Source organism: Lentinula edodes (genome assembly GCF_021015755.1).
Source record: "Lentinula edodes strain Le(Bin) 0899 ss11 chromosome Unknown C8R40scaffold_36, whole genome shotgun sequence".
NCBI classification, from domain to species: Eukaryota; Fungi; Basidiomycota; class Agaricomycetes; order Agaricales; family Omphalotaceae; genus Lentinula; species Lentinula edodes.
Genome location: NW_025764342.1, coordinates 64,211 through 77,938, shown reverse-complemented (window position 1 = coordinate 77,938; position 13,728 = coordinate 64,211). Strand labels below are relative to the sequence as shown.

At 47.9% G+C, this 13,728-nt stretch overlaps 4 protein-coding genes across 4 annotated transcripts; 2 read left to right on the top strand and 2 right to left on the bottom strand.

The window, feature by feature from the left end:
* Window positions 1-6,503: 6,503 nt before the first annotated feature.
* On the bottom strand, window positions 6,504-7,246 carry C8R40DRAFT_1054412 (uncharacterized protein; the record flags this gene model as incomplete). The annotated part of the gene is made up of 5 exons (XM_046224925.1): window positions 6,504-6,867; window positions 6,930-6,998; window positions 7,052-7,085; window positions 7,140-7,176; window positions 7,223-7,246. 5 exons carry the CDS (start codon window positions 7,244-7,246, stop codon window positions 6,504-6,506), a joined length of 528 nt encoding a protein of 175 aa, XP_046082658.1.
* A 749-nt stretch (window positions 7,247-7,995) lies between these two features.
* C8R40DRAFT_1120987 (uncharacterized protein) lies at window positions 7,996-9,991 on the top strand. Its single transcript, XM_046228792.1, has 4 exons — window positions 7,996-8,167; window positions 8,263-8,288; window positions 8,579-8,661; window positions 9,715-9,991. The coding sequence occupies exons 1-4, from the start codon at window positions 8,161-8,163 to the stop codon at window positions 9,761-9,763; spliced, it is 165 nt and encodes a 54-aa protein (XP_046082657.1). The 5' UTR covers window positions 7,996-8,160; the 3' UTR covers window positions 9,764-9,991.
* C8R40DRAFT_1120984 (uncharacterized protein) lies at window positions 9,992-11,620 on the bottom strand. Its single transcript, XM_046228791.1, has 7 exons — window positions 11,532-11,620; window positions 11,054-11,472; window positions 10,784-10,994; window positions 10,562-10,730; window positions 10,407-10,507; window positions 10,167-10,357; window positions 9,992-10,102 (listed from the first exon to the last, which is right to left on the bottom strand). The coding sequence occupies exons 2-7, from the start codon at window positions 11,174-11,176 to the stop codon at window positions 10,067-10,069; spliced, it is 831 nt and encodes a 276-aa protein (XP_046082656.1). The 5' UTR covers window positions 11,177-11,472; window positions 11,532-11,620; the 3' UTR covers window positions 9,992-10,066.
* Window positions 11,621-11,701: 81 nt separating this feature from the next.
* Window positions 11,702-13,698, top strand: C8R40DRAFT_1120977 (uncharacterized protein). Its single transcript, XM_046228790.1, has 12 exons — window positions 11,702-11,948; window positions 11,996-12,022; window positions 12,076-12,096; window positions 12,149-12,167; window positions 12,225-12,483; window positions 12,555-12,576; window positions 12,634-12,736; window positions 12,807-12,947; window positions 13,008-13,095; window positions 13,159-13,234; window positions 13,286-13,318; window positions 13,375-13,698. The coding sequence occupies exons 2-12, from the start codon at window positions 11,996-11,998 to the stop codon at window positions 13,630-13,632; spliced, it is 1,047 nt and encodes a 348-aa protein (XP_046082655.1). The 5' UTR covers window positions 11,702-11,948; the 3' UTR covers window positions 13,633-13,698.
* The last annotated feature ends 30 nt before the right edge of the window (window positions 13,699-13,728 follow it).

The window sequence follows — 13,728 nt, the reverse complement described above, 5'->3', positions numbered from 1 at the left end:
AGTTCTCCATACAGTCCCATCCAATTCTGCTACAATGTACGCCCCTCCTTGGTTTCGGCGTATGATGATGAGGGGACCCATGTACCGCATTCTATTCTTCGCGCCGAACGTCTTTTCAACCCGCGTATTCCGAGCGATAACCAGGTCCCCGAGTTTGAAGTTGTAATTTTTGATTGAGTGGAGGTGCTGTTGTTCAAAACGGTGAAGTCCTTCCAACCGATTTTGGTGGACGCGTTTACGCATGTCCTCCAAATCGTCCCACCGCTTTTGAAGCTCTCGTGCCCGTCGGGCGAGGAGGTCTGTGGTAGAAAGGACTGATGCGGGGGGGGGGAGCAAGTATGTGGCTTCCTCAATGTCCATAGGGAGTAAGGGATGGCACCCATGTGAGAGAAAGTAAGGGCTTGCACCCGTGGAGCGTCGAGGCGTAACACGTTCAGCCCAGTAGACGGAGGGTGCAATCGGGGACCATGAGTTAGCATCGCCTTTGGCGGCCTTAATCATACTCTCCCGGACGTCGTAGTGTTTTCGTTCGATTACTCCCGCAGCCTGAGAATTGTAAGCTGATATTGTGATGTGTCGTATGCCGTAGCGTTTCGCGAGGATTTCGAGAGCGAGCACAAAGGGGGTGCCATTATCAGTGACGATGACCCGGAGGGTGCCCCATCGACACAGGATGTCTTCAAATATCCAGTTCGCTATGGCTTCTCCCGTTTGTCGGCGAAGCTTGCGGAACTCGGGATAGGCGGATGAGGAACAACGCCCGTGGACAATGTATTTGAATCCACCTGACTTGGGCATCTCCATAACGTCCATGTAGCATTTGGCGAAGAGGCCTAACGGTTCCGCTACGACTGGGGGGATTCGGAGTTTTTCGGTCTGGCGGAGTTGGCATAGGTGGCAGGTACGGATATACCATTTGATGTCCTCTGCCTGTCGAGGCCACCAGAACCGTTCGCGAATAGTCGATGTAGAGGCCCAGACCCCTTTGTGGCCCATCCTGTCGTGGGCCTCCTTGACGATTGCCAGTCGGCGATGTTGAGGGACGACTAGGCGGTGGTTACCTTGTGGATCCCTTCGCCACAGGCGTCCAGTGGAGTCAATGAAGAATTGGAGGCAATACTTGATGAACTGCTGGTATTGGGTGTCTGATAAGCCTTCGGGACGTTCTAGGGAATGCAGATAGATCCTGATTGAATCGAGCCGGTTGTCAATTGCCCGCGCGCGGTGCGATCTGGGTACTGAGGAATACGGGACAAGGTCAACGTCTTCATGTGGTGTAATAGGTTCTGCTACGAAGATAGGGAGGGTAACCAAGGTGTTGAGGGATGAAGAGGCAGAGGGGGAACTGTTGATAAAATGCATAAAGCCGTTAGCTTGGTCTATCCAGTCTTCGAAGTCGTCATCGTCTTCCGGTTGGTCTCCGGGCTGGCGGATTCGACGTGACGGCCCATCGGCTGCAATGCGCTCAGACGGAACATGGACCATCGTGAATGAGAAGAGTAAGATCCCCGCTATCCATCGATTAACGGCGGCGTTGGGCTGGATATCAGGATTGTTAATCATCCCCCTGATATATAATGCATCCACTTCCACCACGAAATGCTGCGCGCCGACCGTCCATAAGCGGGTGGCTCGGAGAGAGCGGAATAACCCATACAGCTCGAGCTTAGCCTGGCTATAGCGCGCTTCCCGTTCATTAAGGGTGATTGAACCGAAGCGATTCACGTATCGAATCGTTGGGTCCTCCGGGCTCTGTTGCATGAGTATATATCCGATTGCAATATTGCAGGAGTCCACGGAAAGCACGATTGGCGCACCATTTGAGTAGTCCAATGGACGTATTGCGGGCGACGATACGAGAGCGTCTTTGAGCTTTTGTTGAGAGTTGGACTCGGCTGTTCCGAATTGGAACGGGATACCTTTTCTTGTAAGTCTCACCAAGGGCTCCGCCTTCTCCGCAAAGCTGTCTATGAAGATACGGCATACCCCCACGGTGCCAAGGAATGCTCGGACGTCTGTGAGTTTGAGTAAGGGTCCCCAGTTGACAATCTTCTCTAATCGAGAAGGATCAGGTACGCGCCCCTCGTATGAGCAACGGTGACCGGTAATGAGCGCCTCTGCTACTGCGAGTAAGGTCTTCAAACCTGAGAAGGTACCCCCGGCATATTCCATGCGTGTCAGGATGCGGTTGAGATTATTGAGGTGTTCCCAAATGAACCGTCTGATCCCGGAGTTCTCAGGTATTGTTTCGAATCCCCCGGCCGGGAGTTCATAACGGGTAGGGGGACCGCGAACATTGACGTCGTCGACATAGGGAATGGTATATTCTGGAATTTCCGGTTGCAGCACAAAGGTAACATCCCCGTGAAAGATCTGTAGGGAGTTGGTCCAGCCCATGGGGATTGAGGTTAGGCGGAGCGCGCCAAGAGGCGTTTGGAAGGTGGTGTAGTCTCGTGAGGTGATCGCCAATGTACGTTCGTCGTATCCTACGTACATGTCGAGAGTTGCGAGAACGGAACGGCAAGCATATGCTTCAGCTAAGTTTTCAAGGATTGGGGGAATAGAAGAATCGCGGACGGTGACCGCGTTGAGTGGTTGGAGGTCGTGGACGAGGCGTAGTGACGTCCCATCCTTCTTGACCACTGCGAACCACCGTGTCCGATAGGACGAATTGGATGGTTCATAAACCCCTGTGCGAATTTTCTCCCGGACGATTTCTACAATCCGCTCCATCAGTCCAGGTGGAATCGGTAGAGTCGGTACTCGCCAGGGTGTATGTTCAATTACAGGCATCTCTACTGGTGGAAAATATTCCGGATTTAACTGTCCTTTTTCCTCTTCGCACCAGGCAAATGCTTTGTCGTGTAGCATCATTAGGTGGTGGATAGCTGCCATTTCTTGAGGCCAGAGGAAGTTCGGGTCGTGGACTGAGTCCATAAACTCCTTGCGCTCTAGCGTATAACGGCCAGTCGGGACAAATGGCGGGGGAGTCGGGTTTAATGTAGGTAGGTGCTCCAAGGGGTCGGATGGGAAGTGTCGGACCACTCGGAACTTTTCTGGCAGCGTTGCTGGGACTGGTTGGGTGCGTCGTTCGACGGGCTTGTACCTCTTTTTAGTCGCAGCATACGTAGGTAAGGTAAGTAGATTTTTATTTGGAATGACGGATATACATTTTTGGTGGTGAGGAGTATGTAAGTTTTGTTGTTGAAGAAGAGTTTGACTCTTGTTCGAATGGCGGTCAGTATACGGGTGGGGTGGCTCTCCAGCTGGGATTGCAGAGCAGAGGGAGAACGATTCGAAAGTGGGCGTGTCGTAGGTAAAGTACGCGTAAGCGTGTAAGAATGCTAAATTAAGTTCATCGATGTTCGGGGGATCCCCGAGACTGGCGGAAATAAGTGGAATAGAGAAATATCCTCGGAATTCCGACGAGTCAGCTGATACTTCGGCGGTGTTCAATTCAACGATGAACGCCGCTTCTTTACCCTCCTGTAACTCCTCGAACTCCATACACGAAGGAGCACTGTTGGTCAGTGTGGAATTCTCCTTCGCGGAGTACCGAGTTAAACTCGGTACTCCCGACTGTCCTCTTTTCTGAACCGCGGAGGCTCTCTGGGAACTGTCGGGATTGTCGTAGTCTTGTAGGTGTTGGGGTCTGTTAGTGTGAGGTGCTGATCACCTGAAAGGAAGTTTTTGTAGGAAGCCTGCATCAGGATTTCGAAGGGCCGGCCCAAAATGAAGTCATAGGCTGGGGAATCTACCACTTGGACTTGGAGGAAGGCTACCACATCGCCAAAGCGGAACGGTACGTCTTTTGCTAGTCCCAGTGACCAATCGGTATTGCCATTAGCACTTTGAAGGTTGATCCGTTTTTCTGGGTCGAACGCGAAGCCAAACGCGTTACAGGCCGAGTCTGACATAACGACTATACTGCATCCTCCGTCAAGGATGCAATGTGCTGGCCTACCTCCGATTGTTGCGTTAACGGCTCGGATACTATGCGATTCTCTTGCCACATAAAAACCATCGCCCTCTCTCGCGTCCCCAAAGTCAGTGAAGAAGTTTTGTAGACTTTCTTGTGTGACCGGAACCGGGTACATGCCGTTTGCTAGGTCGATGTCGAACATCAATACCGATTCGAGTAACGCGACGTCTTCAAGCAGTACTCCATCGACTCCGATCCGCCTGCTTGTAATTGAGTCTTTTACCTTTTTCCTGTATTCCGGCGCGATTGCTAGGAGGTCGTCCTGCCTTAGTGATACCATGCTGGTCATACCGGTTTTTATCACTCGTTCGATTGCGGCCTCAGTTTCTATCGGTGCTCGGTATCGGTAGTTCCTGGAGTCTTCCTTGGGTTGTATCCCCACCGTCCTTTCTTGTGGGGGAACGTAATTGTCCGGTAATTTTCCGATGATTGGTTTGGGCGGTTTAGTGGGAGACACGATTCTTGGAGGAATTGGTTTCGATGGTTCGGGATCTGGTTGGGTCCCGACATTAGTATTTGACGAGGGAGGTTGACCTGGTGGAGATGTCGAGGAGTTATTCGCGTCGGTACGTCCCTTTGATCGACGAGTTTCCATTTTGAAAATCAAATCCCTCACAGCGGCTGCTTCAGTCGGGTCGCTTTCTCCCTGGAGGGTATAAGTCGCCGCAGTTGCTAGCATGGAAGGTCCTTGATAACTGTGGAGGGTGTAGGCGTTGTGCTGGCTGACATCTATTCCGGCTAGCGCGGGAGGCAAGGGATTTTTGGGAGTCTGGGGGATATCGAGGATCCAGGTCTTGGCCGATGGGTTCTCTTCGAAATATCGTTCGAATCGAGTCTTCACCAGTCCACGCTTGTACTTGGTTTCGTTTGGTAGGTCTCGTCCTCCCTTCAGTTGAACGAAACCCCGTTCGTTCCGCTCCACCCTTCCCTTGGCGACCCAATCTGCCAAGTCTGGACAATCTTTCAGCACTTTGCTAGTGCACCCGTCCCACGGGCAAGTTCGATCTGGTCGTGGCTCGCGTGTCCCGGTATCTCTGCTTTTATTTTCCTTTACGAGCTGCTGCATCATTTGGGTGAGTGCGGCCACTTGCTGCGACAGGGAATCTTCGGAGTCTTTGGGTTCTGTTTTAACCACCGGAGTGTCTATGGTCGTAGGGTGGGGGATCGACGTTCGATCCCCACTACGAAAACTTCCAGAGCTAACCGGGGCCGAGGCATCCGATAGGAGAAAGGTAACAACTTTCCTTATCTCATTGATCGTATAGGCCTGACCGACCTTCTTAGTGGGGTAATGGACGTAGAGTCCGGTGTCTATGCGGGTCCGGATGTTTTCTGGAAAGGGACGGACGTAGTGTTGTGCAATAAGGATTTCAGAGAGCGTCCCTTGGGTGCGTAGGGCTTTAGCCACCACAGCGAACTCTCTGTGGTATTCCGCAAGGTCCTGGGTTGTTGAAATCAACTTCTTCTGATAGGTTTCGACGACCCGGACCAACTCTTCTGTGGTGACCTCAGCTGTTCCTGTGGCACCAGGGTAGTAATCTAAGATTTCGGTCTTGAATTCCTCCCATGTCTTCTCATCATCGTCGAAGGTGTCCAGGGACTGCCAGAATTTCATAGTCTTGGCGTCCAGATACCCTAGGACCGTCCTTTTCATCTTTTCACTGTTCTCGATGATCCCCGCCGCTTTAGCGGTACGTTCGAACTCCTCGAAGAAGTTTGGCAAGAGTGCTTCATTCTTCGGATCGAACTTCGGGGCGGAACGCTCATCTCGTTTAGGAAGAGGAGTCGTCATCGGAGTTATCAATGGACTAAGGTTCTGTAGGGAGGGACTAGGGGATAATGGAGTCAGTGGTGAAGGTAGGGTTGGTGAATAGCTCGAGAGAGGTGTTGTAGGATGGTCACGAAATTCGCTACTACCGACCTCTTCCTCTAGTCTGGATAGGCTGTTGTGAGTGGCTTCGGTGCTGTCTACTGGGGACAGTAGCTCGTCGAAGTCAAAGTCGATACGCCCTTGATGGAACTGAGCTAAAAGAGCTTCGTCTTCTACCGACAGGCGATTTCGTAGGCCTGTACGACGACTCGTCGTGATAATCTACCGTGTATTTTCTTTTTGGCGAGAGTTTTCCTAGTTCGGAGCAAGATCCAAAGAAAACGGGAAACCCCCCTCGCGGTGGGCTCCAGGTATGAAACGAGATCTAGTCCGTCACACGAAGTAGATCCGTCTCGAGTACGACGGGAGGTTTAGGTTGGTCTGAGGAATGGCTCGAACTGCGAGAATTCGTACGATTTTTGCTTGGTTGTGCTTAGATCCAAAAGATGGGGGGTAAAAATCTAACTTTATTTTCTTCCTACCTACTCTCTAAGTAGGAGGGAGGGGAGATCCGACCTGCGTGTACACTACTAATCTGAAACTAATATATGGACCCTCAAACACCAAGCCATGCGGAGGAGTTCTGAGATAAGTGCTCGATAAGGGAACCGGACGACTGACAACAGTAACCGAAGGCCCGATTTTGAGGTATTAACGCCAAGTCGGTCTTGTCAACCCCGTCCTCAGTCCGACGCACTGACCAGTGCGTAGGACTTGTCGAGTTCCGCGATCAAAAGCATGTGGAGCTCGACACAGTGAAAGGACGGCTTGAATCTGAACGTAAAAAGCCGGCGCATTGAAGGTCTCGAACATAATCTGGGTCATCTTCTCTCTATTTGATTTGGGATTAAGAGGCGCCTCGGTAAGCAGAATCGGGTGTTCTTCAGGAGCGACACGAAGTTCATTATAAAAAGTGTGATGCCAGATTTTTTCCATGTCATCCCAATTCGTGACGATGCCATGCTCGATTGGGTATTTCAGGTTGAGAATTCCACGCTTAGCCTGTGCTTCGTCACTTTGCGCAGCGGGTGAATGAGTTGTTTGGAGGGTTTACTGGAGAGAATGATATGAACTTACCCGACAAATGAATCTTTGCTACCCATCCCAATCATAATGCTTTGTTGGCGGGGTCGCCCGACGAGGGAGCTACAAACGGTGTGAGTTAGTACATGATAGATATAATGACGGACGGAACGCACGGGAAGACCGCACGAGGAGCATCATCCCCAGCGACTGAAACACAATATCAGATTTGCGCGAAGAGTTACTGAAGTGGTAATCAATTACATCCAGCCTTGCACATCCCAGATCCATTGTCGATGACCTGCAACATGATTAGAGCCAGCGACGACCTCAAAAAAATCACTTACCAGCGCCGCGACTTCGTCTTCCATAGTAGTTATAATAGAAACAGATGAGTATTCAAAAGTATAGACAGAAGAGGATATCAAATCGACGCTTCGATGACCAGTGTTTTATACTCGAGCTTGGAGATGTGTGTCAGGGAAATGAATATAGACTGCTGAGCAAGACTGCGGGTTGGATGTCTTGGTTAGTCAAAGCTGAATATTTGCGCCGTAGTCCTTGTCCATGGAGCGCAGTTATGGCTCTTTTATAGCTGGTCCGGATGGGCGTCTCGGTTCAATTGTTTCTCGGATATCGGAGAATTGGCGGTTAAGCTGGCACGCACAGGAAATCGGAAATGCTGAAAGGTCCTGTGTATTGGATGACTGTATCAGGCTTCTGCCAATTGAATGGTCTTGATTTTGGCAACAACGCTAATGGTGAATACTTCGTTTGGTCAATTATGGGTGTTAAAATCCTGAGCCAGTAAGAGTTAGTACGCCTCAGCCTATATTTTCAAGCCTTCTGCAATCTAGTAGACAGGGCATTTTCGCGACCCCGAAAGACACAGATCTTCTGTGGGAAAGTAGGTCGTTCGGGTTGAAGGAGTCGAACGCGTACGGAGGACAACATCGTCACAGTCACATGAGATCGCTTCTGTCACACGTCTCCTCGCACGACGACGAAGCATTGCTATGATTAAAGAAACCTACAAAGCTTATTTCTCCACCTTCTTCCAGCTGGTGGGATAATCCTACATCTTGGACTGTCCATGTCTTTGACTCCTTATTGTGTTTTAGGGTGATAGAAACTGAATGCAGTAGGCCTACTAGTCCGAGGTGCCCAAGAAGACAGGACCGAAGCTTGATGATGACTTTAAACGTATCCGAGGAAACCTCTCACCGCCGTTGGGCGCATCTGTGTTCTTATCATTCGTTCCAAGCATATATTCTCAAAGTGAACTATGGATAGTATGTCATCACTGGACTTCGGTGCTCTAAACCCCTTCACCCCTTGGCGATCATCTATGCCCGCGACCGATATGAAGTACTAACTACCTGTCAAGAATCCCCCCATAACATACTCACCACTGTCTATGCTTTGCGGCACCTCAGCCTCCCCCACAACACAACACTATTATCGGCTCTATCCTCCCTCAGATTACAAGTTCCACCACATAGGCCGTATCTCGAGTAACGGATCTACTCACCTCATATGAACACTTATAGGCCTCCAAATGAGTCGCAACATCCCTTGCCACTTACACGAAGCGGTTGACAGACGACCGTAGACCTCGATTCATCTAGATTCTTCAAGTCGTACGTTGCTCATAGCAGTTTGATGCTAGATATTCGGAATATTGTCTGTTCAATGTGCTCAAGCACAACCAAAAGACCAAGTATGGAATATGTGGTATCCTTACCGCCATCTTGTGCTTTCCTTGTGGACTTATGTTTATTGTAAGGTGAAAGTCTACTATGCAACTTTTTGCACATCATGATACTCAATGTCATCTTTCCTTCTGTAGTACTGATACCGAGGAGCGATCTGATCGTGGTGTCGTCGAGCATCATCAATATGACAACCATGGCCAAACTTCGAAACAGCGTTCTCAACTCATGATCAGAAATCAATAGTTACATCTACCGGGATGCCTTTCGAGCCCTCCTCATTCATAGATTCAATGATAAATTGAATACCGTAGCTATCTAATGTCGCTTAGAGGGGTAAATGAAAACATTCTGATACCGGGATGGTCTTTCAGCCTGAGCTAACGCGTTGTAGGTATTTTTCCTTCAATATCGAGCGCTGATGAGGCTCACCACAATCACTTGGAAAACATAACCATGCCGGATAATACAATATCAGACCTTCATACCCGCAGCGTTGATTTTGGTAAATCCATATTTATAAAAAGACGAAGTGGTGAAGTCTAGTTTTCACTCAAACTTTCGTCTCTGATTCTTCTCCCTACCTACACTCGCTCACTTCCCAACTCAACTCTCAACTCTCTCTCTCGAATCCAAATGGAAAAATCTCCTGCCCAAATTCAAGCAGAGCAATATCAAGCTCAATGTATGTTTGCTCCCATAGTCGTCGATTGAGTGCTTGACCGTTAGCATTACTCTTCTTTTCCAGTGGTATCCCTATGTGCCCAGGGCAACCACGATCCTGAGACCAAATACGGACCTTGTGAGTGACCTCCCAAGCAAATATGTTTTGCCTTCTCTCATCATAAATCTCGCTTTGCAGGTGGTATAATTGTGAGTCTGTATCTCATATCTTTCCTCAAGCGAATTGATTGAATTTTCGTTTGACTTGATTCAAAGACTGCGGTAAGCGTTCTCACTTGTCCCTCCAGCTCGAACGACTAGGACCGATCAATCTCCCTAATTCCTCGATCTTGTTGTCCAGATCCTGTGCTTCCCCTGCGGCCTGATATGTCTATTGTAAGATGAGTTTCTGGATAGCATTTCAGAGAACTGATTGAATTTGTTTCGTTTTTACCCCTTCGTAGCTCGGATCGTAAAAAAAGATGTGCTCGTTGCAACATCGCACTGCCCTAGATTGGCACTAGTCGACCAGCTCACTGTGATTTGTACATTTACTTCTGCTGGTTATGCGGACTGCCGTAGGAGCACAGACGATGGAAGCATGCCGATTTGCGAAATTTACGATTTCGTATAGATACTTCCAGTGTACATACTCGGAATTACTTTCCATCTTCAATCTCTTCAGCTTTGTGCTTAACTAGTATCTATTAGGATTAGCTCACCAAGTAGGTAGTATATACAACGTTTATGTACTATATATTTATAAGAGATCTTCAGTTGCTCAAGAAAAGGGCATAACTATGAGGACTAGTAGCTTCACCTCCTTTTTTGCAAGCTTAGTGGGCGAATTTTCTACAAGGATGATAGAGTTTGATCAAATTGATACGGAATGAAATAGAAAATGGGAATCGCGAACCTTGCTGGTGGTATGCCACTCAGTGATATCAGCTTCGTTTATCAACTCGCGCCTCACACCAATGGGAAGATTCTGGTAGGTGCTATCCACTCCTCCAGCATTCGGGATTCTCGCGTTCGACGTACCCTCTTCCGAGTCTTCGAATTCCGTCATGGGCATTCGGGGGACGATTCCGACAGCATGAAGAGCATCTATATAACATGACGAATTTGATATGGCGCATGCGGAATGAGAACGAACCTGGAGAACGATACTGGAAGACGAAGGTGACGAAATGAAGTCGCGGGTCAACAACGATCGAAGGCGGTGGAACCGCCATTGATACATTTCGAGGTCCCAGTCTGAACCTTCGGATTAATTCTTTCCTCAAATCGTTCAACGTTACAACCACTCACTTTATCTGATGGGCTATCTTAGAGTCCCTCGCTCGGTCGTGCAATTTGGAAACTGGCCTGAAGTCAACTCCGGCTGTGGGACATTGTCCAACAATTTCGACACTCATAATTTCTAGCGAGATAGTGCCAATGTCTTTCGCTTTCGAGTCGTTCAAGTATATATCATCACCTGTGTGGAAAATTCGAACGGAGGCAAAAACACAAAGACTTCTTTACTCATACCAGTGTAATGCACAGATGCGAAAACGAGGCTGTTTGAGGACGTTGGAGACGTGAGAACTGCAGTATGAGAAATGGTTGCGGAATATTGAGATCCTGGAACACTGGGATCATATGCAGGAAGGACGCGGCCATCGCAATGCTGGCCATCCACCTTCAAAAATCCGGCCGTAGGTACCAAACAGGCGTCGATATGCCAGTGAACACCCAACGACTAGAGATCGCGGGACTTAACAACAAATAATACCATAAGGCCCAAGCCTGGATACTCGCCTTTCCGGCTTGAGAAGGTACGAAGCAACTGACGACGTCGGTGATCAACTCGACTCCAACATTGTACTCCGGAATCACAACACCATCGATGGTGATCCAGGCAGAGAGGCACCCAAACCGCATATTCGAGAGAGATGAGGAAAATGAGGAAGAAGAAATATGTAGAGTCAAATTGCATCAGCGTATGTAATGAGGTGCATAAGAAATGGAAGTCTGTGACCGGGCCTTTAGCATACGTGTACAAAGTCGCGCCCCTCAAGCATTTTAATAAAATAATTCTTATCCCTCACGGAAACTGAGGCAGTCATAAGTCTCTTTCGTGAAGCTGAGAGGCGTACAGCAGCGCCACACTGTTCGATGCATGAAAAACAAATCAAGTTGATGTGAGTAACGACGTGAATTGACACTTGTGATTCAATCTACAGAATCTGAAAGTGAGATGTGTGTGGGTCGAGTAGATATCAGCATGTATACGTGCCTCAGAGTCAGACTCAAATACGAATAACATCGAATAACTGCCAGGATAGGATAGGATAGGATATGAATTTGTCGTATCGTGGATTGACAGTAGAGATTACGAAAGATGTTTACTTACCCACAGGTCAAAGCGGTAATCTGACGACGTGACGACGCGGGTTCGTTTGTCCTTCTGAATCCTAAGCAATGCTGTACCTTTCTTGTGTGGAAAAGCTGTCATCCATACCAACGCTTCAGCTTCTGGCTGTTCAAGGAACCGGTATACAATATATCATCTCTGTTCTCATGTCCAATATTCTCGTGGCATTTCAAATTGAAGCGGTACAACCATACACCCTGGGGTGTACAATACTACACATGGCTGTTTCTTGATTGGGAGTTCAAAGGAAAGCTAGAGCACAATTTGCATAAGAGTAAGGTACGTTCAATGTCTGAAGTTCACTGCATCGATATTCATCCTTTCAGATGGTTTTAGACATACCCCTCGACAAGGTCAGTCACTCACGAATATATTACTATCAGCTCTGATTCCCGGAATCGCTCAGGCTGCCTTTATCGGTCTTTGGGTATGTGTTACTTCCATAGTGATATGAATTCTCTTCAATGAACGCGTAACAGATCGAATCTATTCTTTATGGTGAATTCCACTTTTTGAACTTCGTTTCTCCCTCTGATCTCTTTGATTGTCGTCCAGGATGCCATACCATTGTATTCTTGTCCTCCCTCTACCTTTTGCGCAATAGCAAATCATCGTTGAAATTCAACCCAGCCCTCACCGCTGTGATGCTGACAGTAATGTTTGCCTTATCCACCACGCACGTATCAATCAATTTTGCGCGCGGCTTGGTAGCGTTTGTCTCATACCAAGAGACGCCTTTTGGTGCCTCTATATATTTGAAGAAACTATGGGCACTTAGTAATGTGATGAAGCAGGCAACGTATGTCACGAATATGTGGGTCACTTTCTCCATCCGGATGACTTTAATCTATCGCTAACCATCACCATTTCATGTGTACTGTGCAGCCTTGTTGGAGACTCCTTCGCAGTGTGTAACGCCACGCTTCAAGTTCTTTCCATGATCTGATCTTAGCTTTCTATAAAGATCTATCGGTCGTATATCATACTCACCGACACTCATTTCAAGTGTGACAAAAAATTCTCGAAACTTGTCGTTTTTCCAATCTGTTCGTTGATATCTTCAGCTGGTAAGCGGCACTTTTGTTTGCGATATTTCGTTCCCACATTTCAGTAACCTTCACCATGTTGCGTGGTCAGTGTGCGGATTTAAATCTGTCTACAATCTCAGCCAAATTTCACACTTTGGAGAAAGCGTATTCATGTATGATATATTCCATTTTCGAGCGGCGCTCCTTGGGCTTTCGTTAGTAACGAATACTTCCGCTACCATGTTCGTAGGTGAGAAGTTTACTTCTTGATGCCATTTCATACCCCCGAATGATGAAAATTTTTGGGTAGTTGTATTCATTGTCTGTAAAAGCAGACAAACCGAAAAACCACTAGTGTCAACAACACAGAATCCTTACCGCAAAGCTTGCTTCTCACTGTCAGCATGATCTTCAATTTGCTCTATCTAGAAAAGAAGGAGCATTTAATATTTGAATTGTAGGCTCCAATTTGGAATAATTATCCCCGCTTCCTTAACTGCTTCCCTCATTCTTTATTCCCTTAAGATGAATGCAAATGTAAGCTTCCTACCTCTCATGCAATGATTCATCTGAATTTCTGGGGACCAGTATATTGTGCTTGATTCGATGAGCCAAATTGCTGTGAGTTGAACGACCGGGAATCATACTCAAGTGTTCACCCTGACACTAACTGACAGGGCCTCGTCCCAGCTATAGTTGTGATAAACAATCATTTGCCCAGCCGGTCCAGCGCTTTCCCTAGAATACATCCTGAATTTGGGTTCAAAACACGACAAAGTAGGGAGACGATGAACCAGGGGCCGAAGCTGGAGGAGACATCTACTAGAATATCGGTGGAGAGTACAAAGAGTACGAAGTCCGAATTCTCTACGACCCCACTCAGAATTCAAATCATGACAGAAGTGGTATCAGATTCTAAAGATAACCAGTGTTAGTAACGGGACCCAAACCACTACTGTAGCATCACTCTATGTAGGGGAAAATATCCAATAGTATTTCTGTAGTTTAGTAACGGGATTGAGAAGCGCTTG

What these genes read in the sequence shown, in the direction of transcription:
- C8R40DRAFT_1120987 (XM_046228792.1), top strand. An exon ending in CCCATAACATACTCACCACT is followed by an intron (nt 8,289 to 8,578) that starts GTCTATGCTTTG and finishes AATGTGCTCAAG; the next exon opens with CACAACCAAAAGACCAAGTA. An exon ending in GGACTTATGTTTATTGTAAG is followed by an intron (nt 8,662 to 9,714) that starts GTGAAAGTCTAC and finishes ACCCCTTCGTAG; the next exon opens with CTCGGATCGTAAAAAAAGAT.
- C8R40DRAFT_1120984 (XM_046228791.1), bottom strand. Translation starts at nt 11,176, where the DNA reads ATGCGGTTTGGGTGCCTCTCTGCCTGGATCACCATCGATGGTGTTGTG. An exon ending in AAGATAGCCCATCAGATAAA is followed by an intron (nt 10,508 to 10,561) that starts GTGAGTGGTTGT and finishes CCGAAGGTTCAG; the next exon opens with ACTGGGACCTCGAAATGTAT. An exon ending in AGTGGCATACCACCAGCAAG is followed by an intron (nt 10,103 to 10,166) that starts GTTCGCGATTCC and finishes TCATCCTTGTAG; the next exon opens with AAAATTCGCCCACTAAGCTT.
- C8R40DRAFT_1120977 (XM_046228790.1), top strand. Translation starts at nt 11,996, where the DNA reads ATGGTTTTAGACATACCCCTCGACAAG. An exon ending in TAGACATACCCCTCGACAAG is followed by an intron (nt 12,023 to 12,075) that starts GTCAGTCACTCA and finishes GGAATCGCTCAG; the next exon opens with GCTGCCTTTATCGGTCTTTG. An exon ending in CCCTTAAGATGAATGCAAAT is followed by an intron (nt 13,235 to 13,285) that starts GTAAGCTTCCTA and finishes TCTGGGGACCAG; the next exon opens with TATATTGTGCTTGATTCGAT.